Raw genomic sequence first — 25,248 nt, 5'->3', positions numbered from 1 at the left:
GTATTTACATGCAATGCAAATGTCTACCAGCAAGGTACACTTTCATTTTGCATAAACTGTGTATTGTACATATATAATCTACATTATACAGAACAGGTAAAGCATGAGCAGTGATAAATAATCCTTTCTTTAAAACCTAATTTCATCCATTTAAAATACATATCAGCATGGGGCGATTGTTTTCACAGAATGAACTTCTGATCTATATTGAAGGTTCTGACACAAACTTACTGTATATAAATAGCGTTCTCATTTCAAACGTACTGTTTTGCCTTCACTCAAATGACAAACCCTTTTCCCAACATGTCACTCTCCCGTCATTCTCACAACCTCTGTACTGTATATCACAAAGCCTCATAAAGGAAAGAAAGACAATTAAAAGAAAAATAGAAATAACAGTATATGTTGTTGGTAAGTCAGGAAGACAGCCCGGGTGCTGGTCTGTTTCATCCGCATCAGGTCACTCGCTTTACCATCTGGACATCTTCACTCTACATCACTGCAATAAAAAGATCTTATTTCTGAGCGTCGATCTTATTTTAAAGGGGCAGTTCACCCCAAAATGAAGACGCAGGCTTTATTGGTTGTCAGTAGAAAGTCTTGATATTTGTGAGGCTGTCAGACTCACACTAAGTCACAACAACTTTATCTGGCTGAAAGCAGCTTACATGAAATCATTAAAAGCCACAAAAAATTCTCCAAAACCCTTCTACACTGCGGGGCATGTTTTTGTAGCCAAAGGGCTGAACAGGTGAGTTTGTTGCACCTTTCACAGTTGTTTTTCTATGAAACATTTCTCTCTCCAGGTTTTCATTGGTAATCGCACTCCACCATTAATGACTGGATCCCAGTCGAATGCCTACACGCGAGAGATTCATCTAAGTTGCACACAGTTTTCTTTCACTGATAAGAGCCTGTTTACTGGGTACAATGTTGCTGCTAATGCCAGCATAAGGCTTTCCACTGCCAACTCATTCACAATAAAAGCATTCAACTGGCAAAACACAGCATGGCTTTTATTGTGAAGCCAGAGGAAAAGACAATGTAAATGTCAATTTTATTACTTTAAGTGACAGTTATGATTAGATAAAGCCTGAATTTTCATTTTTTAGGTGAATTCTTACTTCACAAACACAAAATGGACACATTTCCAAATATTTTGCTGAGTTTTTTTTTTTTAAACATCCTGTTTCTCCACATGATTATGCACTGTTTCAGTGTTGTGGCTGATGTAAAACAGTAACGCACACTAATGCCAAGAAACAATGGATCCCTTAAACAGCACACTAATACCAAGAAACAATGGATCCCTTAAACAGAGCGATGGTGCAGAGAGAGACTAGCATGCAGGCTGGTGAGATTTCAGGTTGGGATGATATTCAGCGTGTTGCAGGGGTCCAATGTTGGATAACTCCCCCTGAAGGCATGGCAGTGGTGAAAATCCTCCTGTTCTGTGTTAGATGATTGGTGCTGATCTGTCATTAGTGACCGTTGGCCTCAGCTTCACGGTTGCGAAAGGATTCCCTCCTCTGCACAGGGAAAATTGTTGAAATCATTCCAAATCTGCTGCCAATTCGTTATTAATCAACTCACACATACTGGGCTGTAATTGACTGTGTTAGTGATGTTAGGTGACTCACCCTAGAAAAGGAGCCTTCAGAGTCCCATTGACTAAAGAAACCTGTTGTCAAAAGAAAAAAAAAAAAAGCAGAAGACCCTTGAAGAACCAGGGGACAAAGAGAAATAACACCACAATCACGACAGACCCACACCCTCCTTCCAGCTGTGAAGAGATTCAGTGCTGTCAGACAGGTTTGACAGCACTGACTCTCATCAACAGTTGCCCCCACGCCCTTCTTCCTAATCACTGACATGTATTTATGCTCAACCTCAGCCCTCACCAGGTCTGGAATCTAGACAATCTAGAAACGCAGGTGAGAAACGCTCAGCTTTTTCTTTCACCTGAGTCTTATCATCTCCACGGAGCCAAGAGCGCATGGTGATGGTAGTGTTTTGAAACAAAAATACCCAATCCATGTGCCCAAAGTGCACAAATAGGTAAGAAAACAAATTATCTTGAAGATGCTGTAAATTAAATGAATAGTGCTACAGCAGTTCACCAACCTGTGGCTTTGTAGTTTGGTATATTATTTTCAAAGTTTCTATTAAAACCAAGATTGCGTTATGAATTTGTGACAAGCAGTAACCTGCTGTAACAAAGCTTATTAGGAAGGCCCTTCTTGTATCCTTACTAAAGAAAACACACATTAAACTCCAGGGGAGAGCAGATAACATCCAGAAGTCAGCACACGTTCAGTCTACTTCCCTCAACAAACTTACAGTCCTGATTAAACGCTAGTTAGTAAAAAGGCATTTGAAATTTAGCTTCTGTTGGTTTTTTTAGTTTGCTATCTTTCATCCATGCTGGGCAGACAGAGGGATTCATATGAATTTGGATTTCGACTCTAGGAAAAAGGTCTATTCCTCACTGCAGTTATTTCTCTGGCGAAACCCTGAGGCAGCAGATTCAGAGGACACAGAGTACAGACAGAGCAGTAAGAAAGGTGATGATGAGGGAGAAAGAAGTGTGCCTGGGCTTGTCTACTTTGCTGGACGACTGCTAGTTCATTTTCAGCCGGCTGACACAGTACAGGTACTAAATGAAATTGTGTCTGTAACCTCTTGTCCTTCATGCCTCCATCTGTAACACTCTTCTTCTCCTGCACTCTCTCCTGTCCGGAACAAAACCCGGTAAAACCTGGCTGGGAACATTTTTCATGTGTCTTTTTTAACGTTTTTGAACCAACAACTCTCTGGTCTATTTTATACTGTTTTCCTTCATATAACATAAATCTTCTAGATAAATATAGTATATTTCCTTGAACTGTTAGAGGAATTGGGGTGTGTTTCTGATGGTGCTGCCATTTAAGGGTGTGGAGAGAATGTCTGTGTAGCAAGGAGACACTGATAAAATGTAATTAGTCACTGAAAGATTGAAGTGTGATGGCATTTTGTGGTGTGGCAGTGGAGCCTGTGGCAGCTAAGGCTATAAAGATATCCTATCAGGAAACATATACACTCAAACATGACAGGTGTCCAGCACAAAGTCCTCTACTGTTGCAACCAGAGCCTTAGTGCCTGACATAAAGGCACAGGAACGATTTCCTACTGTGGCCTCACCTTAATATTTCACATTTAATTAACGTGTTTCTCCATCTGAAAAAAGAACACGTGCAGGTGCAGGCACTGACCGTGTTCTGCGATGAGGTTGCTGAGGTGGCCATGTGGAGAGAGGGCATGTCATCGCTGTAGTCTGGTGGCGGTAGCAGCACTGGGTCCTCCTCCTCTTCCTCCTCCTCCTCCTCTGGCAGACTAACCACACTCAGAGAACGCACCGGTGTGCTGCTAATGAAAGAACATAAAGCTTCAGCTATCAGAACGTCAGCTGCAAAACACATGATGGATTCACATCTGGACATGTACTGTTTTCTTACCAATTTGATATCACTGGCTCAGTATAAGGTCTGCAGTATGATGAGGGAAACCAGCCCCGCCTAACAGGAGACACACACACACACACACGCACACACACACACACACACCACAACATCAGAAACATTGTAAAATAATTAACACAAACCAATACAAACAAAATGGTTTAAGTTTTTATTGACTATTTGCGTACCCATCACCTGTTCTCTTGTTGGGGTTCATGCCCACATAACATACCCACAGCAATAAACCTACTCCTTATATAAATGACTTCATTGGACTTTATTTAGTAATTGATCAAATAAAAGAATCAAAGCTGAAAACCCGATATTGTCATTCCCCATTTTACCTGCATAAAAGAGCACACACAGACTCACCAGACTGAAAATGTATAACAGACAGAGATTTTGGTCACTAAGACTCAGAAGTTGTCTCCAAATCACGTCTAGTAAAAGGGATGGCTTATCACACCAATGCAATGGATTTGTTGCTAAGAAACAGAATGTACTGTGATTTATCCCAACATGTCGTCGTTTTGACAAGTAGCTACCGACTGCATTAAAACCATTCCAATTCAAAAGGGCTACTTAAGAACACGCACACACACGCACACACGCACGCACACGCACACACGCACACACACACGCAGATAAGGTTTGTGTTAATTTGGTGTAAAGTAGGAATGAAAAACTTGACACGAGCTGCGGAAACACTCTGTTCTCCTGTATCATTAGGAGTCCTAATGCACTTACAGAGGCTACTGTACAGACTAATGACATGTCAGCTACATACACAAACATGATTTGTTCTAATTTGAGCAAACAAGGTATTTTAAACAAGGATTAAACCTTAAACAAGGTATATATCTAACAGGTATTTTGTCTGCACAGCTAATTATTAGGCATGAAATAAGAAGAGAGTCATGTTTCTGCACAAAGGTGAAGAGAGAGATCTTTACAGCTGTCATGTTGAACATACCTAACATGCTCTGTTTCTTAGCACAGCAAAATGTGAAGAAACAGATCACAAACCCGCACAGCCACCTTAGTTATGTGAAACACACCTCTGTGTTACATATTTGCTGGAACAAAAGTAAATTATTTCATGTGGGTGTGTCAATGGTTGGATTTAGATTTCAAAATAAAACTTTCTAATCCATGTTTCAAGTTCCATTTCATTTAAATATCAACCACTGGAACAGTGTGACTCACTGTACATTAGTCAGTAATGTACACACATCACTACTGTGAAGGGAATTATTTAGCATTTTCTTTTACAACATGAAGAATATCAGATATCCAGGTAACCACAAATACTGAGATAAATAAAAGAATTAACTAAGATAAATTATGAGTCATAACAAGACGAACAACCAACAAAAGGTTTGTTTAGGTAAACTCAGCTGAGGCATCATAGTTTAGAACCTACCTTCCAGACTTGTCCAGCTCTCCGTACAACCAGCCGTCCTTCTCATCGTGGACAAGCAAATTAATGATGTCGCCATCCTCGAAGCTGAGGAGTGTGTCGTTAGCAGACATGTGGGGAAAGACGGTCCTGACCCGGATCTTCCTGCCCATATGTATAACGGATGACTGGGAAGGCGACCGAGACAGACTGCCCTCTCCAAGGCTGCCCTGGTCTGGAAGAAACGCCAAATCAAAAATTCAGAGGTTACAGATGTGATCATGTCAGTAACCCATCAAAACTGATTTATTTAATGCCGTAGTTCAAAACTTTGGGAAATACACTTTCTTGCTGAGAGTTATAAGAAGATTAAATATCAAGCAACCACTGACAGCTGGTTATCTTTGCTTAGCACAAAGCTTGGAAACAGCAGGAAACAAACACCCTGGATCTTTCCAAAGGTAATATAATCCAACCCAGAGCACTTTTAAAACTCACAAATGAATTGGTTCTTATTTAGCAGATATGAAAGTTGTATTGACCTTCTCGTCTAACTCTCTGATCATATCAAACAGTTCTTTTAATATCCAACCTAACATCTTAGACAAATGGTGACCCAACCTGGCAAACCACCGGTAACGCCTATGATAGAAGTTGAATCTGAAGTCCATAGTAATAGGTCAGTTTTGCTCAAACCAGCCCTGTAGGTGTGTGAATAATCGTGTTATTGAGCAGACGGAGTGACGTTTACACATGTGTTTCAGTGAAGTCATCCATACCTGAGTTGCGTTCTGAAGAGGAGTTGAGTGGAGATCTGGGCTCTGGGTCGAACATGCTGGCTAACGGACTGGTCTGAGCCTTCAGTGGTGGTGGTGGAGGAGGCTCCACAGAGTCCATGTTGTTCTGAAGAGACGAGAGAGAAAATGATTAGCGGATGCACAAATCTGGCAATATGAGCTGGTGACAAGCATTTTAAACTGACCCCATGTACAACGGGTTTATCAGGGTAATGAGTTTATAGAGCCATTACTGTGATTGAATCTTATTGGCTCCCTCCTGTGCAGCAGCAACTAACAACTATGGCCAATAACATTTAGTGGACTTTAACAGAGGGTGACAACAGCATATGCTGGATTTCCTACAGTGAGTGATATCATATCGCGTTATTCACTACAGCCACTATCTGATACAGCAGATATCAGCATTTTTGACAAGTAAACTACAAGCTATATGACCAGATAAACCACTCCAGGGCCAGTCCTTTCTAAATGATTAGCTCTACTTGGCCCTGCTTGTATCCTCCTTTATCTGGATCACATGACAGTATGATGTCATGTGATCAAAAGTAACAGATATCTTTAAAAAGGATATTTCAACAAAACTGAAATATATCTGTATTTTACACTTTTTTTTTTTTTTTTTTACTTTTGGTGTTGGATTTAGAACAAATTCATACATGACCAGTTAAACTCACCCTGTTGTAGTGCTGAACCAGCGGGGATTGATCTGGACTGGTGGACAGCCCCTCTATCATGGTCACTGCCGTATCTGGCACATTGCTAATGTCGTTGCACTTTTCCTGCCAGCTGTGAAGCTTCATAGCCAGAGTCTCTTTGGCCTGCAAGCACCAGAGAAAGTGCAGGTGTTAAGGAATCTAGAATGAACGTGAGTGTGTGTGTGTGCGTGTGTGTGTGTTTAGGTGGGGATGCTCGTCTCTGTCCAAACTTACTTTCTCATGGAAGTTGCTCATTTGATAGCAGAACATGCAATGTTTGTCTGCCACGAAACAGAAGCGTCTTAATTCTTCCAGCAGGGCTTCCTTGCAGCCATCACTGATGAACTTCTGCATGTCCCTCTGACGCGAGGAGACGGCCTGCAAATACTGCAGACAGGATCACAGGACAGCAAGGAGGTCCAGTCAGACAAATAAGCAGTCAGGTTTCAGATGATTGTGATTTCTGTGGTAGTGATGCCACTCTGATAATAAAAGCTGCAGCTTCACAAAATCTATTAAATGATTACATTTAATAAATTAATTAATACATTCATTAAATAAAAAATAACTTTAATAACTATATAATTTATTTAAAAGTATCTACTTTTAAATCAAAAGCTAAAAATAAATGGCAGAAAACTATAAATGAATAGTTACTTGTATGAAATAATTTCTGATTTGTGGCCCTTCAACCCAGGTTTCATTGTCATGAGCTTAATGAAGCACTGAACCATAACATAACTTGGTGGTCACAAATGCATGTTTCTCAAGCCCCTAATGAGCTTAGCAATCAAAGTCTCTACACCTAGCAACGAGTTTATTCCAGTCTCCTGCTGCTCATGGATCGATCTCAGCGCAGTGGGAAACTAAATCAATGTGTTGAAAGACACAAGTTCCCCACAGAGAGCCTAAAAACCCATTCTGCCTCTCACGCAGTGCAGATGGGTGACTGGACCTGACATAAGGCACATCAGACTCTTTAAAATTACTCCTCAGCCTCCCCTCCATCCCTTTAATTCTGCAGCGCTCTCATTTTCCCCAGGTTGTCATGGTGACAGTAAAACGGCCTGTCTCTAAGGGCTCCTCTACTGTGTGCTCTTATTCTCTCAGTCTCTCCCTCTCTATGACAGCCTGCCAGACACTGAATCAAACCACTTCATTTCCTATTTTCACAGCAAACTATCGCTCAGACTCACAGTGGACATGATTATCAGCAGGTAGCCTCATCTATCTTAGTCTACTGGTGTCACTCTGACCAGCTAATGAAATAAACACTTGTTTAAGTAGGAGGCAAAGAAAAATCAACTCAACATCCCTTTTACAAGCTGCAGTCCCAGCTTGACTCCAGCTGAAGGCTTTGTTAAATGATCCTCTCTAAACAAACCAGGTTTACACACCATCCGTCGTCAACATGAGACCATAGAAATGACATATTAAAACTAGAGACAGACAGGCCTTATTACTCAGGCTGTGCAGTCACTGCTTCATCTCAACACATTGATTTACAAATTGCTGCCTGAGGTGTTATGACTGAAACAGCCTACACTTCAGCCAATAGACTCCGGACCACTGAGCCGCATATAACAAACCTACTCAGTCGACGCGAGGCAACACAATGACTAGAAAAAATTAAGTCGTGTTTGTGTGTCTCTGTTCACTCTGTTTTTATGAGCGCACACTGCTGTTTGTCCACATCTGGTCGTGAAAAGCTGTCATGCCTTGTGGTTTGATTTTTGTTTGTTTTTTTTTTTTACTTCTCAGCATGAGTTACTTTTTCCTGCTCTTTCCTGTAACCTGTCTGCAAGAATACACACCGTAGCATCACAGACAGCACAGATATTGTGGAGGTTACATAAAGAAATAGACTTGAAGCACATTTTCTGGGGGTATCACTGTAACATGTTCTAGAAAAATCAGAAATTGTTTGTTTGTATGTTATTGTTTATAACAAATGCTATATAATGGCGTATGATCGTGAAACCCAGTCTTCAGGCATCGGGTTCGGTTTCACTCTCACCTCGTTCTCCTTGACCTCGTATTTGGATGAGGACTTTCCCTGGCGTTTCCTCCTGACCTTCTTCAGGTCTGTCTGAGAGCGGTCCAGGGAGTCCTGCTTCAGCTTGTGCTCCAGCTGATAGCGCTTGTATGTGGCCTACAGGAGATGTTTGACAGCAGAGGACAAAGGAGGGGATGATGAGCAGTTCTGATCATTTATCCCTCATCTACCAATTATCCTGCAATGTCCAGGGTCATAGGGGCCTGGAGCCAACCCCAGCTGACACAGGCTGAGAGGTGGGAGATAGATCACAGGCTGACACATAGAGACATTCACACCTACGGGCGATTTAGAGTCACCAGTTAACCTAACTCCATGTCTTTGGTCGTTTTGGCCAAACCAAAGACTCAAAACAATAAAGTGTTGACTATTCTGTCCTTAACACTAGAGTGAATATGGGACGGCAGCTTCCTGCAGTGATGAATAGAGTGTAGAGACACTTACAGTCATGTATTTACCATCCATCTCTAGCTTCTTCTCCAGGTTGGTGATAATCTCTCTGCGGAACCTCTTGAACTGCACAGAGAAAACACACACTTCACATTCGTTGCAACATATTGTGCACCATGCTGCAGAGCAAACACACTCACAGCAGTTACGATAAGAGATGACGAGATGACCTGGTGGAATGGATGATAATTGGTTTGTGAGAGGATAAGATTTCACCCATCAGGGGAGGGTTATCAGTCTGTTAAGGTTAAAGATTTACAACTCCCGCCTCTCGCAGACATAACACAATCCTGACAGTGAAAAGAAAGGATGTTTTCACACATGTTGAAAATTTTTTGCATTTTACGGCTTGTGTTCCAAATATTGTGTTAAGTTTCCCCTGTAAGTTAAACTGGTGACACTTTTACTCCGGTTTATTTCTTGTAACCTGCAGGTGTCGGAAGCATTTCACCCTGAGAGCGAAGTGTCAGGAATAATTCTGTTGCTTCTCTTGTCAAGCTTTCTTCCACTTAAACTCTCTAAAAATGAAAGGAATGAGCTCAGAATATCATGGAGGTTACAGAAGAGAGAGGAACAAACTGTTACGTGAAGATAAACAAAGACATGGCACTGCACAGTACTTCTAGCAATGACAGCTGCTCATTCCTAGAAGCTCAACATGTCACCTGTCAGCGCACCAAATTATTTAATAACGTGCTCTTCTTATCCCTTCTATCCATTCATAACTAAAAACAGGCTACAAAATATTGCTTCATTTTCTAATATGGCTAAATCAGTTTCTAAACAACTGGGCACTTTCTGGTAAATGTTGCTCAAATATTAGTAAAAACTGAATTTGTCAGGGACTATTTTTTGCATGTGACCCAGTGTCATTTTAATCATCACTGGACAAATATGGAGCTCAAAGGAATAAGATCAGGCTTTGGACAGAAACGATACTTGTCATCAGTTCATCGTTAGTTTTGCTTTTCTTGTTTATTAGTTATAAGAAAAACACTGAATACGACAAAATTTGCACTTTAAGGCTACCTACATTCTCATCCAGTTCATTATGGACCTTCATCTGGGCTTCTGCGATCTCCATCAGAACCACGCCTAAAAAGACACAAGGAATAACGTTTAGTATGTCGGAGATCATTACAAAGAAAAGGAAACTTATTTTGTCTCAGAGTATTTGGACACCTGAGAGTAAGCATCCAAAACCAGTGTATAACTACAGGAGTCAGGAGGAGTTACCAACCATAAAGACTTTCCACATTTCTTATATAAATGTTTCCTGTGTTTCATAAGGCCTTGAATATACTGTATGTTTATAGCCCATATTTTGCAGATCACTTATCTCCTTTAAATATTTGAGCAGCTGTCAATAAGTAATCTCAATGAAATGTTCTGGCATTGTGCAGTCGGATACAGAACAGTCTCAATTCAAAGAGAGGCTTCGCTGTAAACAGAGCAGCATATGACACGACACAATGGGAGTGAGTTAGTACTGTAAACACAAGTGGACAATCGCAGCTAAGCAGTTTATAGTGCTACCTCTGTCACAATGAGGCAAAATCTAGACTCAAGGTTTACTATAGGTCACAGTGTTCTGGTGAAACCTGTAAAAACACTATGGGACATATTTGACATTGGGCAGATGTGAAGTGCCTGCATGGATTTCAACACCTTCAGAAGAGAGTAAAGAAAACACAGGCGTCAGGTTCATTAGCTAAAAGTCTCTAGATGTTGTCAGGTCAGCACAGTCCAACTAAGCATCAACACCTAAACACTCATACACATTTGACCCAACACCAGACACTCCCTCCCTGCACACCGGCACTCAGAGCAAACACACGTAATGACCCACTGATACAGGGTGGGACTTCTGTGATCCAGCAGACAGCGTCCAGCTACAACAACATTGCCCTCTGAAGGTCACCAGAATGTACTGGTAAATGCTGCCTTTGTGTCACGGCAGGGAGGGGTGGCGCTGAGTACAGAACTGTTTGTACAGCCGCAGCAACAGGCTGCGCGGAAGGTAGAAGGGGGGAGGCCGAGAAAGGACGTGGTGGAGTTCAAAGAGGCTGTTGTACACCTGCTGGTTTCACCCTTGGGGTTAACAAGGTGTGAAAGCCTGCCTGTGGAGAGTTATTACAACTCATGACGCGTATGGACCGCAATATGCGTGAATATGTCACATGAAGCACGTGAACTGGAGTTTACAATGCTGTAAAAAACTCAAAGATGCTTAAATCAGGTGTGAGCGTTGAGGTGTAAAAAGTAAAAAACAAGCTTCTCTCTAGCAAATGTACATTAAAAAATACGGAAATATGTACTTATTTCTCTTAACTCCTACTGGACTACTCAAGTTCATCACCCTAACAGAATAACAACCCAGGACAGATTTTCTCATTTATCTTATCTCTCATCTCTGTCCGTCGCTTGTGAAGATTTTAAGTACCAAGATAATCTAATCTCCCCTCAACAATTTCAAACATACACGTTCATGTTCACATGAATTTGGATGCTTGTACAAGTTCATACAAAGTTGATAATAGATCATTGTGGAAAAATTCACCCCCTGTGTTTCACCCATACAGCTCATGATTCATCATTATGAACACTGTTCCTATTGTTTCTTCCAGTTGCTCATCCAACACTCCCGACCAGCTCACCTCAAATTTACGATATACTGATCCACCCACTGTGGCTCACAACTGGATAATGAACTTTGACCTTTTTATCTGCCGCATCTAGCTTGGTAGATATGCATGGCTGAAATTAAGCTAAACACACAGGGTTAAAACATTCATAACCCAGCTGTGCTCTGGACCATAGGTCAGTGTTTGCTGAAAAAAAGTCATATTTGAAAGGACATTTCTTTTGGTGTCACAAAAACTAGGCTGGATGTTTAAAGTAGGTCCTGTTAGGAGCAGTATTTTTTTTGTATGCATTCTTGGAGCTTATTGTACCAGATGCTCGTTTTATAAGACTGCTGATAGATAAGCAACGCCTTCCAAAATGTGACATTACTTCTGGGAACGCCTTGTGCCAACACACCCCTTCTCTATTTGGTATCAGATAAGGCGATGTTGGCAAAGCAAACACTGGCAGCTGACCTGTTGGCACCTTTCCCCTGGCTCACTTTTAATTCACCACTTTATCTCACTGGTAATCCTTTCTCTATTTCCCAAGTGCGAACAACATCTGAATCAGCTTTGACTTTAGCAGTGGTCACTGGTCAACACGCTGTAGAGATTCATCACTGGATCACAACACTGCAATGTGTGTGTGCGTTGGAGCATGGCCACCTCCTGCGTGACTCAGGAATGAATGACATCTGAGTGCAAGTGGGGAAATACTTGTTTGGAGGTTGCAAAAGATCAGTTGCTCCCTTTCTGTAATCACGATGATGTCAGTGTAATGCTAACTACACGATGTGGTGTGATGGCAGACTGTGGTTAAACTCCCTGTTCTTTATAACACAGGCTTCTGCAAGATCCAGATCTTAGTCCCTATTCTCATATCCATCCAAATCATATCATCTGACTTGGACTAACACAATCTTACAACATCTACCACTTAGGACACATTTGCAAAACCCACCGTTAAAACAACCAACAGCTACTGCATAGATCACCAATTAAAGAAGTATATGTCCATATAAAGCACTCATCAATCATTAGTACCAATCAGACCTTTGAGTAATGATCATCAGTTTGTTGCTGCAGATCAATAGCTGTGCCAGCTTCCTTAACACAGAGTGATGACCTGCCATAACACATGGCACCTAATATCATTTATTATTAGAAGACCCAAAACTAACTGCAGCGCCCGAACACTGACAATATTTAGTTTGATTAATAAATTATATAGAACTTCACAGTTTATTGAGCCGTAAGTTAGTCTCTGGTTCCTTAAAGGAAAACCCCAGTGTACTTGATAGCCTTTAGTTTATGGTGGATACTAAACAAAGGCATTTAAGGTCCCGGATCATTACAGGACTGTGGAGTGTGATAACAGAAGAGTCATACATGACTAAACAATGAGTGAACTCGGAACAGAGACATGTTCTTAGACACAAACTATAACTCAGAGAGAAAAATGAAGGAAACTGTGTTTTCATCAGTTTTGGAAACCACTTATGCTTCTCTCATGCACCTGGTGATATTGTATCTGTAATGAAAGAAAATTGCTATTCATGTAGTGATAAAAACACAGAGTCGTGTGTTTGGAGTAATCCTGTGAAATAACTCTAAGGCAAATGTTTGAAATATCACAAACTTTAAACATTAATCTCTTTTCAGAAATTGCTCCTCTCAAAAGCTAAAACCAGTCACAGAAGCTCCTGGTGGGAAACGCTCGGCGGTGGATTCTCATTCTACAGCAGAGAAAAAGAAATTGCTCTGGCTGGCATTACTGTTTTTTTCTCATGCTGAGCGCGTACTTCAGTACTTCAGGATGCTCGACAAACAGCGCAGAGAAAGGGTGGAAGGGGTGGGGTTCATGCTTTTCTTTTTCCAGTAACGTTTTCAGTCTTTCTGTACCTGCTGCTTTTCAGTGTAGAATAGCAACTCCCTGCAGAGTCCAGTCATACGCTCATACCCAGGAAGTGTCTCATTGTACACCCACTGAAAACTATGACTTTTTAAACATACAGTGATATATGGAAGAATAGCTAGACTGCTGTGGAACTGCATTATAGGTGGATGGCAAAAAAGCAGTCTATTTAGAGCTATCATCATGTGTGATTTCACAGATATGAACAGCCACTGTGGCCTGAAGTAGAGAATAATAGCACAATAAATTTCCTCTCACAAGATTTCCTAGATGTCTTCTCATTAAGTGTGTTTAAAGGTAGGGTTGGCGATTTCTTTGTTTTTTTTTTCTTTTTCTTATATTTCTTGAATTTCTCTTTTCATCCCGATGACACTGATGTGGACTGATGTATGTGATTTTCCTTCAGAAAGGTGTGATATTTAACTCAAAGTCTTTGTTTGATACTGGCTGAGCTTTCTCCTCCATTATAGCTGTAACATAAAAGAGAAAATGTGGACAAACTGTAGTCCTGGAAGACAGAGCACTATGATATGAGGTTAAATCCTCAGGTAACTTTCTGCAAATACCTGCCAACCACTGTGACACAGGTGCTATTTACACCACACCACTAATGAGGAAGAAAAAAAAAACAATCAATCAGTCACATCAGAGAAATAAAATTCTCTCTGCGGTGGAGCCTTAGTTATATGAACACAATTGTATGTTTGGTGCAGTTTGAAATGATGCTGATTGCTTTGACTTAGATGCCTCAATCATCTATTCTACTGATGGAAATGGGGTGAATGATTAAAGATTCACACGGGGCAGAGGATAAGCATAAATCCCATTGATGTCAGCGTTCCTGCGTTTCCATACAGACTGAGCCTCCTTTGGCCAGCACAGACAGCGTGAGAAGGCCAAGGTTGGTTTGGTGGGGCAGATGGAAGAAAAGGGGATGAGGATCAGTAGTGGAAAGACAGTCTCCTCTGTCTGTTTGTTCAGTATGTTTGCTGCTCCACTCAGCGTGTGAGAGAATTCACACCATCACATTGTCGTCTATTCCAGTCAGTCAAGGACTGTTTGTGAAACCAGGGGGTTTGTGTGACTCTTTCCTAGATGACTTTCCAGACAGTCCAAGCTAAGTTCAGCCTGATAAATAAGAATTCTTTTAGTTTTCTACCATATTATAGCGGCCAGATCTATTGCCGCAATCACTAGTTTCAGCCACGTGCACACTCTCACATGAGCAGCTATTAAATATGGGCCGTCATAAAACACAAACATAGGGGAACATAGAGAAGTGCATCAGTAAGTCTTTTAACATGTATTTCAGTATTAGAGCTGCTATCAGTATCTTTCCACATGTTCAAAATCAAAACTGACTGAGCACCTAGTGTGCGAAGTTTTTGTTTTCGCAGTTAAGACGTCATCGGCCGACCATGGAACATGAATAAATTACTTAAGGAAGCTGTGAATTACTGGCATTGCTAACTGACAGGTGCGGCTCAACCAACTCGATCCGCCTCATGTAACAGCAGAGCAGGGAGTTCCTTGTCACTGTAATATAATGTTTCCCTGAACTAATCTGCAGACTGAGGGATTTCATACCTGTGCTGTTGGATATCATAATAAGATATGATGATATATGTGATAAGGGAGCTTTTAAAACAGGTCTAGCCCCCTCGGTTCATGGAATTTTATAAAGTGATGTCTGAGAGTCAGAATTTTTTTGGCAAGCATTTTCATTTAGCATTATGAATTATACTTGTCAGAGTTGAACCATATGTGACGTGCACACCTAATCTTGTGTCTTTCACACAGTCACAGCTCTGAGAAAACTGCTTCACCTAGTCTGACGTCTGATCAGCTTTTGATTTGAATGCCATCCTAAAATATAAGAAGTACCACAAGAAAATCCACTGCTCGTTCTCAAAGCCATGCATGATGAGGTGAAATGGGTGTAATATTTCTTATGGTCTTGATCATCTTTTAAAGGTCCAGGAGCAAAATGACATATGATTGTCAACTGCTCTGCTCTGATTCCCTGCAGGTCACAACAACCTGAGCTTTATGGAGTGACGCAGCAGAAAACATGCTACTTCATGTATTGTAAGAATGCAGAAGTAGGATCTCAGTGAGCTCCAAATTTTAGCACTAATAGAATAATTGGAGATGAGTTACAGGGTGGATGAAAAACAGCCTGTGCAGTACGTTGGATTGCAGCCTCAGAGTGGAGACAGAGGAGAGGAAGCACTTCAGTCAGAAGTAGACAGCAGATAATAATGAATTTCTGTGGCTTCAATCAATGCTATTTCCAGATGTTTGCATAATGAGGTCCCAGTTGGGATAATGGCTGCATGCAGGCAAAACACTGTAATAAATACTGTGATAAAGCATCATGACAGTGCTCAGCTTCTATTATTCAACAATATGTTTGGGAGAAAATCACTTTTTAATTTCAGGAGGACCTAGAACCAGTTTAAGATTTTAGAAAATATATTTATTTACCTACCTATATTTACCTATACCTACCAGCACCTCTAACACTCACTAACTAACACCTTATAGTAGGTCTGTTTAATTCACATGAAACTGCTGGTGGTTTTCCAGGTGATTACTGTTATTAATACTTGGCAGTGGTTTCTGGGAGTTGTCACCATAAGGTTGTCAGGCAACCTTGAGGAAGTCCCTGTCCCTTGACCTAGAAATACTTAGTAAAACTATGAATTAGAAATGGCAGCCAAGCAGCACAGGAAGTTGGTACACTCAGTATTCAAGTTACTGTCTCATAGCAGAGACATTTGAGCAGGGATATCAGACAGACCCCTTTGAGATTTAACGCACTGTTGGCAGATTAAACCAGGACTCGCATGAAACTCACCAAGCTCTCTGGAGACTGGAGACACAATAGCGTTCTCTCCGATCTTAGAGACCGCATCAAAATAGGCCTTTCCAGCAGCAGTCATCACTGCACAGGGAGACAAACAAATATCAACAAGTCACTGGCTGATAAAGAAGTCGTCCCTGATCACTTTGTCTTCTGGTGAAATGTGTTGTTTGAAAACAGTATTTACCTGTGACTGTTTTCTCATAGGTCTTCCCGAGGTTGACCAGGTTCTTCAGACTTGGGTTGAACTGCTCCATCACATTCTGACACCAAGAGCAGACATAAAATATTGTGGGGAGGAAACAACTAACAGGTTTTTCCTTGTACAATTACACAAATTCACACAGTTTTGGAAGTCTCTTTCACTTTCACTTACTCAGAAACATCTGTAATTCTTTACAACAACAACAACAACAAAAAAAACCTTGTCATGAATAATAAAAATCACAAGGCTACTTTTGTGAGAGTGGGTGAAACATGAAAACAAGTGCGAGTGTTTGTGCTGTTGCTCTGTAAATATCAGCACGTGAGAACAATAAAACTTTCAATCTTTAACCCGACCCTTTGCGTCAGCTTTGCAACACGCCCACAAATGGACGATGCTATTTGCAGCATACCCCCCCCAATCCCAGACCCCCCTCATTTCTCCCTTTCTATTGAAATGCCTCAACAATCATGTGCTGTTCACCTCCCTGCCTCTATTCCCCTGGCACACCCTCAATAGAACAATGCAGGGCCAGGTATGACTTTACATGGAGGAAAGACCAGGAGACGGGAAAGAAAGGGAAACAGGTTCCTTGTTTTTGTTTTTCTCTCTCTCCCAGCTGAAACTCTGGCTCACTGTCAACAGGTAACTCTCTCTCTCTCTCTCCCTCCCTGCCATCACTGCTAAACCAGTGAGGATCTTTCATTTGAAAACACCTTTAACTGTAATTCCACCATTCAGATTAAGCCCACTCCCAACCAATAACATGACCTTTTAACCTTTCATCAGTTTCATCGGAGTCCTTATCAAATGTGAGCTGCATCAGTGCAAGCTTGATTAGATTAATCCTGGCTGACTACCCGACATTAATCTCATGATCAAACAAATGTTGATGTAGTTTCAGCAGGTTGGTCCATGTTTTAAGAGAAACCTGTGTCTCCCCACGTCAAACAGACAAAAACGCTTCACCCTCCACTTTGTTTTGCTACGACTGATGCATCTCCAAATACAGACATGACAGGCTGATTTGCTCCTGGCTTTAAGGGACTTCACAGCCCAATACTAGAGCTCATAAATACAATAGAAAGCTCAATCAGATAATCAGATCCATAAAGACTGTTCCTAATGAAAGAAACTCACAGGCTCACTGTAACTGATTTATGATGAGAGTTAAAGGGCAACAAGCCTGATTCATGAGTTCATGAGTTTGAAAACCTACCCCCTATTATTGTTATTGATTATTTATTGCCTTATTTGATAGATCACTCACCTTATATGTATTTTCAGTAAGCTTGCTCACTTCATGTGGCCCCCGAGACATGATGGCAGGTCGTTTCTCAAACCCCGGAATAGAGAGAAAAAAAAAAAAAACACAGAACAACAAATAGGAAGATAAAAAACAAACAAACAAGGTGCTTCGCAGTCCAGCCGTTCACTCACTCCGCGTAGTAAATCCTAAGAGCCTGCCCCTGAACTCTGGCTCCGCGCATGTGGCCACTGAGACGCTGAGCAGCCGGTGGCGGACGCGCAGACTGGGACACCGAGACTTCCCAGTGCGTTTGGAGCCGGCCGCGAGGGGCGGAGGGAGCGCGAGGGAGGAGGGGACCGTGACGTCACAAAAGGTGTTACACAAAAGTTCTCGCGGTAAAAAAAAACAAAAAAAAACAAAGAAGATTTGAGATAGTAAGAGAAACGACATGTCTGTCCAGTACCAGTATTTCATTAACAACAACATGAATAATAATATATGCTCCAGCATATCCCCCTGACCCTAACTAGAAATAAGCGGGTATAGATAATAGATCAATGAATGAACCCTACTGCTACTAATAATAATACTACATGAATTACTAATGTGTAATTAATAATAAAACTCCACTCGCCTTAAGGGGGCGCTATAAGACAAATGTTTTGGTTACTGTGCTCACCAAGTGAAAGAATTAAAAGTAGCAGGTCAACATTAAAGGTGATATTTCAAGTTCAATGTTCTGTAGTTACAATAGGATAAAAGTTGGCTAATATGGGCAAACAGTGATTGAAGTATGAAAGAATCAAAGTGTTTGTTGTGCTGAAAAAATGATCCCTAGTGAATATTAAATTAATATATACTGCATTTTCACATTATGATTATTATATGTAAGACGTATTTCTGCTGCTGCTGGGGACAGGAAGTTTAACCTATGCTGATACATCATATGCCGTAAATATCCCAACCTGCTCTTTTGGTTGCAGGGTGAACATAAAAGTGAAATATAAGCTGCTGTTTTCAAACATAAAAGATGTGTCTAGGTGTAAAACATAGCTGTCTGTAGCTTGATGGGGACAACATATGGACATATTTCACGAGCTGAGGAGCACCATCACCAGCCTGATTCTGCTGATGCTTAAAGATGTCACATGCCATGATTTGGTTAAATCCCTGACGATATTTTCTGTAATAACAATAAAGCTAATTCATCTCAACTCAGCTAATTTGTCAGATTACCACAAATAACATACTAGGACTTTAGGGCCGAGGCTTTTGTTAGTGATCTGTCCTTCTATACAAGCATTACTTTAATCTATTTTAGCTGGACTGCACATATTTAGGAAGAGTTGCAGTAAAAAGTCACTGTGAATAACCTGCTGGTATCATTTTTTGATTGTTAGCACCACCCTGTGGATATGTCCTGCTGCAAACTAAATCATTAGTATACCTACACAAATCAAATTAGCTGTCTTTTTCTGTTTGAGGGAAATACCAAGTGAAAATCTGCCCCATCTGCAAAACTCCCCTACATCAGAGGAGTGTGACCCAGGCCAGAGTCTGCTGTTCAAAAGCTGGTTGTTGTTCCCCAGCCACATGACTGAAACGCATGGTGACAATTTCAAGCCTTTACAATTCTCATCTGCGTGACCTGAATCTCAGGCAATGAAAAGGCAGAGCATCACACTTTCCTCCTGTTTCCCAACCACTCTGCTTTCAACTTTACTATTACAAGAGGTCCACTATTGACTTCCAGCAGATATGGACAGGTACGTCTGTTACATGTAAGACACTGACATTTCTGGATTTGGTTTAAAAACTCTTTATGCTTACAGAAAAGATGCTGTACGGATCTTCATGTTTCTTCTCCTGGTCCTCCTGGGTGTGGCAGAGACCATGGAGCCTTGGACTGATTTAGGTAAGCTTTCCAGACCTCTTCTTTGTAATTTTCTTAACGGCACAACTTCCCAGTGATGTATATCTTAAAAATTTAAACAGGAAATATTGCTGGGAAGCTGGTTTTCTATCAGATGGAGGGAAATACCACCTATGTAAGGAACACTGGACAACTGGCTTCAGACGTTCCCACAGAGACCATGTTTGAACTTTCAAGTCCTCGTAAGAATTTCAGCACCACAGCGTTTACGTATACCTGGGACTTAGGGAATGGGTAAGAGGATTTTTCATCTTGTTCACAAATGCTTTGAATGCTTTTCTTCATCATTCAAGCTTCTTTTGCCCTCTGATGCAGAGAAGTGATTCAAGGGACTGAGCCAGTTGTCCGGTATCATTACTCGGAATCAGGGAATTACACACTGCGGCTGAAAGTAGGAGTCAATGCAACAGATAGTGAGGTCTACTCCATGGACGTCCAAGTGCTCGGTTTGTGGTTTTAAATTAAGAAATAGATCAACAATGTACTGCAGTTCAGTGTGTAAAAAGCTTTATGGTCTTTATTTAGCATATATCAAATATTTCATATGGTATTTTGTTGATACTAATAAAATAGTCATAAAAATGAAGAGCAGTAATGTTCCAAATGCAACAAAGATATGTTAATAAGCCAGACTTATTCAATATCTTGGAAATTAATCCATAAAAATCCCTGAAAAAAAATCTGCCATGTCATTAGATGTTGAGAACACCATTTTCCTCAAACTAATGATTATATTTTTCTTACCATGTACAACTGTACCTTAACTAATTCTAATGGTATGACTAATAGCTGAAATTAATTTGCAGATCCCATCAAACAAATAAAGCTGAAGGAGCCTTCAGGTTACGAGATGTCTCAGAACACCAGTTTGGCTTTTCATGTTGATGGAAGGTGAGTTGCATTTGGTTTATTTTTATTTTTACTGCAAATCAATCTCTATTTGGCAAAGAAGAAAAAGTGGCTTTAAAAAATGTGTGTGTGTGTGTGTGTGTGTGTGCGTGCGTGCGTGCGTGCGTGCGTGTGTGTGTGTGTGTGTGTTTAGTCCTCCTATGTGGGTGTGCTGGCGTTTCCTCCCCAGCTGTGTGCCAGATGTGACAGAGGGCTGCACGCTGACCATGCTGTATGAAAACACCCTGCGGCTCAACCACACCTTCACCTCAGCTGGTGCCCAGTGTCTGGACATCAGCCTCCGCAACAACATTAGCAATCTGCAGACTTCATTTAGCCTCCATGTGAGGAGCAACTGTGAGTGGCCACACACACACACACACACACACACACACACACACACACACACACACACATACATCTGCAGACTCACAGACTACTTACCATAACATAAAGATGGAAAGAGACAGAAGGGGAGACAAAACAGATAGAAACTCAATCCAATAGGTGGGCAGAAGAGAAAGATTTGCTTGTTGAAGACTACCATGTGTTGAAACAAAGTGAAATGAATGACTTGTCATTAAGTTACAGAACAAGGCCTGGGCGCTATGTTTGTGTAGATTCATCTCATCCATCCTGTACTGGATTGTACCACACTGTCTTCCCATAAACAGGGTATTCAGAGTTTTGACTGACAAAATAAAGAAATCCTTTCAGAGAGGATGGAGGGATGAAATAGCATTTAAAAAAAGGCTAAATGTCAAGTTTGAAAATTGTATAATCTAAATGATTTACGTCTTCAGATGATTCATGCATTTATGTCCCTTTATGAATGCACACTTTGTAGGTGAATATTAGATCATAAACATTTTTTTTAATCTTACACTAATTATATACATTTCTATTTATAGATAAATTTATTTATTTATTTGTAAACTTAAATCCAAATGTTCTTGTCTAACTAAATATAAATAAATTAACTACCTTAATTTGTTGTCTTCAGATTATTATTTTCTAATGTTTAGTTTGGCACAAGCAAAAAGGTTCTGGGAACTGGGAGAAGCTGTGCTGTGTCATGTGTCACATAAAACCATTTGCTTTTTAGCTGCATTAGCAGTGAAAAAGGAGGAATCCAGGGCTCTCAGAGAGGGATCTGACTGGTCAGCAAATGTCTACTGTGATTTACACTTTTTATGATCAAACAGAAACTCAAAATAAACAGTTTTTAGTGCCATTGCTGGAATATCCAATTCAGAAACAAATGGAACTACAACTATAAAATGGTTCAAATGTTGGTTCAGTGTGAATTAACTCTAAAACTAAGACATTCACAAGTAACATGTTTTTTCTGTGCTAATTACAGATGACACCCCGTTGTTCCTCATCCTGTCATGCGTGACCGTTGTTGTAGTAACCGTCTCCTTCGTTACTGGAATAACCTGCCGTTCACGTCAACGCAACAGATCAAAGGTAGAGACCATGCAAAGATCATGTGACCCACACAACAAGTGAAAATGGAAATGTAATGAACTCTATGAAGTTTAGCAGGAAATATTTAATGATCCTTGATAACTGTAACCCTCAGTGAGAGAGACATTGTACATATATGCAATCTCTGACCACAGGGAGGCTGTCTGTGCCTGAAAATAAATTACACCTGAGCAACAAATTGTATGTGGCAGTGACTCAGTATTAACACAGTGTTGCAGGACTGACCACCTAACTGTATTAAACCCTAACTTTGAGACAAATAGGCATTTTATAATTGGCTGAGATTTCTCTGGTATGATTTTTTTTTTGCAGGTTGCTGCCTCCACTAATGGTATATTCGTAAAGTACCAGGACTGCGATGGTCAAAACATGGCTCTCAAGAACATATCCACTGTGGAGAGAGAAGAGAAAGAACCACTCCTTCTGCAGAAAGCAGCCTGCCCCTGAACCTCCACACTAACCCTCTGTCCATCATATATATATCCATCATATCTTTGGTAGAAGAAAATGTGCAACTAGGGTGTTACAAAATTATTAGCAATTCTCCTTTTGCATATCAATATATTATAGATTTATATAGCTAAATCTGTGGCTGGTGAGTGCCTATTCAGGACAGTGGTCCAACATGTGTTAATGAATGCTCATAAAAGAGGTGATCAACTAACAGGCACAGGCTGACATTCAGATGAACTCATGATAAATTGATTGGAAGTGCTGTTTATGTTGAAATGGTGAGTGTTAATTTGAGCATGTAGTGAACCAGCTCACTCATTTATTGATGTCTTCTCATATTAATGTACCACTTGCTTTTCTTTCCAGAAAAAAAAAAGATAAAACAAATATAAAAAAACTCAATAATTTTGAAGCCAGAAGTTTTACCTGCTTGAGTTAAAGGTCTATTTGTCAGAGCGACTCATGCAGCAGGAGAGAAAATCACACACAAAAGCTGAACCACTATTGCTTCCATAACAGTCTTTCTACAGCTGTAGTTATATATACACCAGTTGATGCTGAAAATGTGATAAAATGTAGCGACATCTAGTGGCGAGAATACAGAATGCAAGTATCTTAGCACCCCTTACAAATCACCCCCTGTTTCCAGGCATGAGGGAGGACATAACAAAACATGATTCCCTGTCTAGAGCCTGTGTTTGGTTTGTCCATTCTGGGCTACTGGAGAAACATGATGGCACAACATGGCTGCCTCCATGAAAGGAGACCTGCTCCCTGTGTAGATTTAAAAGGTTTATTCAGAGATTAAAGAAATGCAACAGCTGGTATTTTCTGGTGATTACACACTAGTGACAACATATTTATGAATACTATATTCCCTTTCTGCTAATAGATCACTCTAAATATCACACACTACCTTTAAGATAAGAGGAGGATAGAAACTGGAGCATCCTGTCTCAAAGTAACTGAGAGAGTGCAGGGCAGAAGACAGACTAAAATACTGTCTACTTTATCACTTCAGACTTCGATCATCTTTAAAAGCTTTGATTTAAATCCATTAAGAAATGTACGATATTTGTACTATACTGTATAAAACTGATTCATTTTCAGGCCTGGATATGTAGTTTACTGATGTTGTTGAGCCAGGTTCACGCTCATATTATGTTTTAGTTATCTGCATATTAAAGAGTTAGTCAGTTGTGTTCATGTTAGCATGCTAAAATAGCATAAAATAAAGTAAATATGCTGAAGAGTATGTATAACCTTTACCAAGCTAGTGGAGCGTGTTGGAAACATAATTAGCACTAAACACAAAGGCTGATGCGATGTTTTGCAGGTACTTGGTCATAATCTTTGACCTGATGGTTGCACTAGTCACCACAATAATTACAATCTGCCCTATGGGTAACATGAATGCATGTACTAACTTGTATAACAATCCATCCAATAGTAGTCAAGAAACTTCATTCAAAATCACAAACATGACCCTGATGGTGGCACTGGTAAAAAGTCCAGGATGACTACATTTATTATGATTCGATGTTTGGGGAATTATGTTTGTCCATATAAAAATTTGTGTCGAATCAAATAATAGATATAGATACAGATTTAGACAGATTCAACATGTAAAAGCTGAGCCTTAGCACAAAAGATACTTAGTGAGACTGGTCCTCAGCTGGCAGTGAGTAAAAGGTACTTATTTTTAAATAAAAAAGCATAAATCTGTGAAGTAGTAGAATTTAACCAGAAGGGATGGCATATGATCACTTCACACAAAACAAAATCTTTAAATCTTTCCAAACTGTGCTGACATTACCTGGATTCTTTTTATGCTGTTTAGTGCCTTGACGGTGTTTAATGACAGCTTGTCCTCTGTGAGAGATGTCACAGCCTTATTAATTGTGAGCCTCTTGATGAATGCCAGTTGTCAGGGACGCTGTGGGGCGCTGCAGGTGCTAACAGGAATATATCACTTCAATCACAGGGTTGACCTTGAGCTAAAACACAGCTGTGGTTCAAATCTGCAGCTGTGCACAGTTTTTAGAGGAAAAACATCTCATGAGTTTGGCTTTTAACCCTTAAAAAAAAAAAAAAAAAAAAAAAGTGAAGCCTGCGGCATAGCCATCTGTGATGTTCCATTTTCACATAGCCTTTTCTCTTTTTATTCTACTTGTCTTATGACACACCTTGATTATTGTTATAGAAATGATCAAGGTCATTTGCTTTCAAGAATTATTCATTACATCTTGTTTTTGTGTGTCTTATGCAGTTTTTGATTACACAATAAAAATAAACCAACAACTCAACAACCAACCTGGTTTGAAGCATTTATCCTGCTTGTGAGATTAGATATAAAAACCAACCAATAACTAAGAACAGACACAGAGTGGCCTTAGACATCGTCTTTTCCATTTCAATGACTATTTTTAATTAAATTTACCTCCAAATAGCCCGATGGAGACTTTTATGTTATTGCTTTTTTTTCTCTTTCAGCCCACATAAAAGGCTACAAGAAGCAGTGTGTGTTATGTCATCAGAACATTGAAAAATGCTATGAAGAGAGGAACAAACACAGGGCTTACACTGCGGCATAAGCAATCAAGCTGTGTAAATTATGTCCTCAGACACTTTTAGCTCTGTTCAAGATGTTTATATGGCAGTGTGTGGTTGGAGGGAGTCGCCCTGTTCAAGGTGTGTCTGTGACGCCACCCGTGACCTTTCGGC

General features: G+C 40.4%; 2 protein-coding genes across 5 annotated transcripts; one reads left to right on the top strand and one right to left on the bottom strand.

The window, feature by feature from the left end:
• Window positions 1-130: 130 nt before the first annotated feature.
• baiap2l1a (BAR/IMD domain containing adaptor protein 2 like 1a) lies at window positions 131-18,021 on the bottom strand. Of its 4 annotated transcripts, XR_003296218.1 has the most exons (15): window positions 17,781-18,021; window positions 16,493-16,568; window positions 16,300-16,386; window positions 9,931-9,992; window positions 8,892-8,963; window positions 8,409-8,543; window positions 6,626-6,778; window positions 6,371-6,514; window positions 5,676-5,799; window positions 4,921-5,131; window positions 3,495-3,554; window positions 3,252-3,405; window positions 1,641-1,681; window positions 1,288-1,529; window positions 131-1,249 (listed from the first exon to the last, which is right to left on the bottom strand). XR_003296218.1 is itself a non-coding variant. In XM_026316451.1 (14 exons), the coding sequence occupies exons 1-14, from the start codon at window positions 17,829-17,831 to the stop codon at window positions 1,457-1,459; spliced, it is 1,443 nt and encodes a 480-aa protein (XP_026172236.1). In that variant the 5' UTR covers window positions 17,832-18,021; the 3' UTR covers window positions 131-1,456. The 4 variants fall into 4 exon arrangements, 3 of the variants coding, with proteins under 3 accessions (XP_026172236.1, XP_026172237.1, XP_026172238.1); XM_026316451.1 differs by having other exon boundaries at window positions 131-1,529; XM_026316452.1 differs by having other exon boundaries at window positions 131-1,529; window positions 3,252-3,402.
• A 1,377-nt stretch (window positions 18,022-19,398) lies between these two features.
• tmem130 (transmembrane protein 130) lies at window positions 19,399-22,524 on the top strand. The gene is made up of 8 exons (XM_026316198.1): window positions 19,399-19,525; window positions 19,592-19,674; window positions 19,755-19,926; window positions 20,008-20,138; window positions 20,499-20,583; window positions 20,735-20,937; window positions 21,944-22,050; window positions 22,384-22,524. Exons 1-8 carry the CDS (start codon window positions 19,518-19,520, stop codon window positions 22,516-22,518), a joined length of 924 nt encoding a protein of 307 aa, XP_026171983.1. The 5' UTR covers window positions 19,399-19,517; the 3' UTR covers window positions 22,519-22,524.
• Window positions 22,525-25,248: the final 2,724 nt, after the last annotated feature.

Source organism: Mastacembelus armatus, chromosome 19 (genome assembly GCF_900324485.2).
Source record: "Mastacembelus armatus chromosome 19, fMasArm1.2, whole genome shotgun sequence".
NCBI classification, from domain to species: Eukaryota; Metazoa; Chordata; class Actinopteri; order Synbranchiformes; family Mastacembelidae; genus Mastacembelus; species Mastacembelus armatus.
This window is presented reverse-complemented; position numbering and strand designations above follow the sequence as displayed.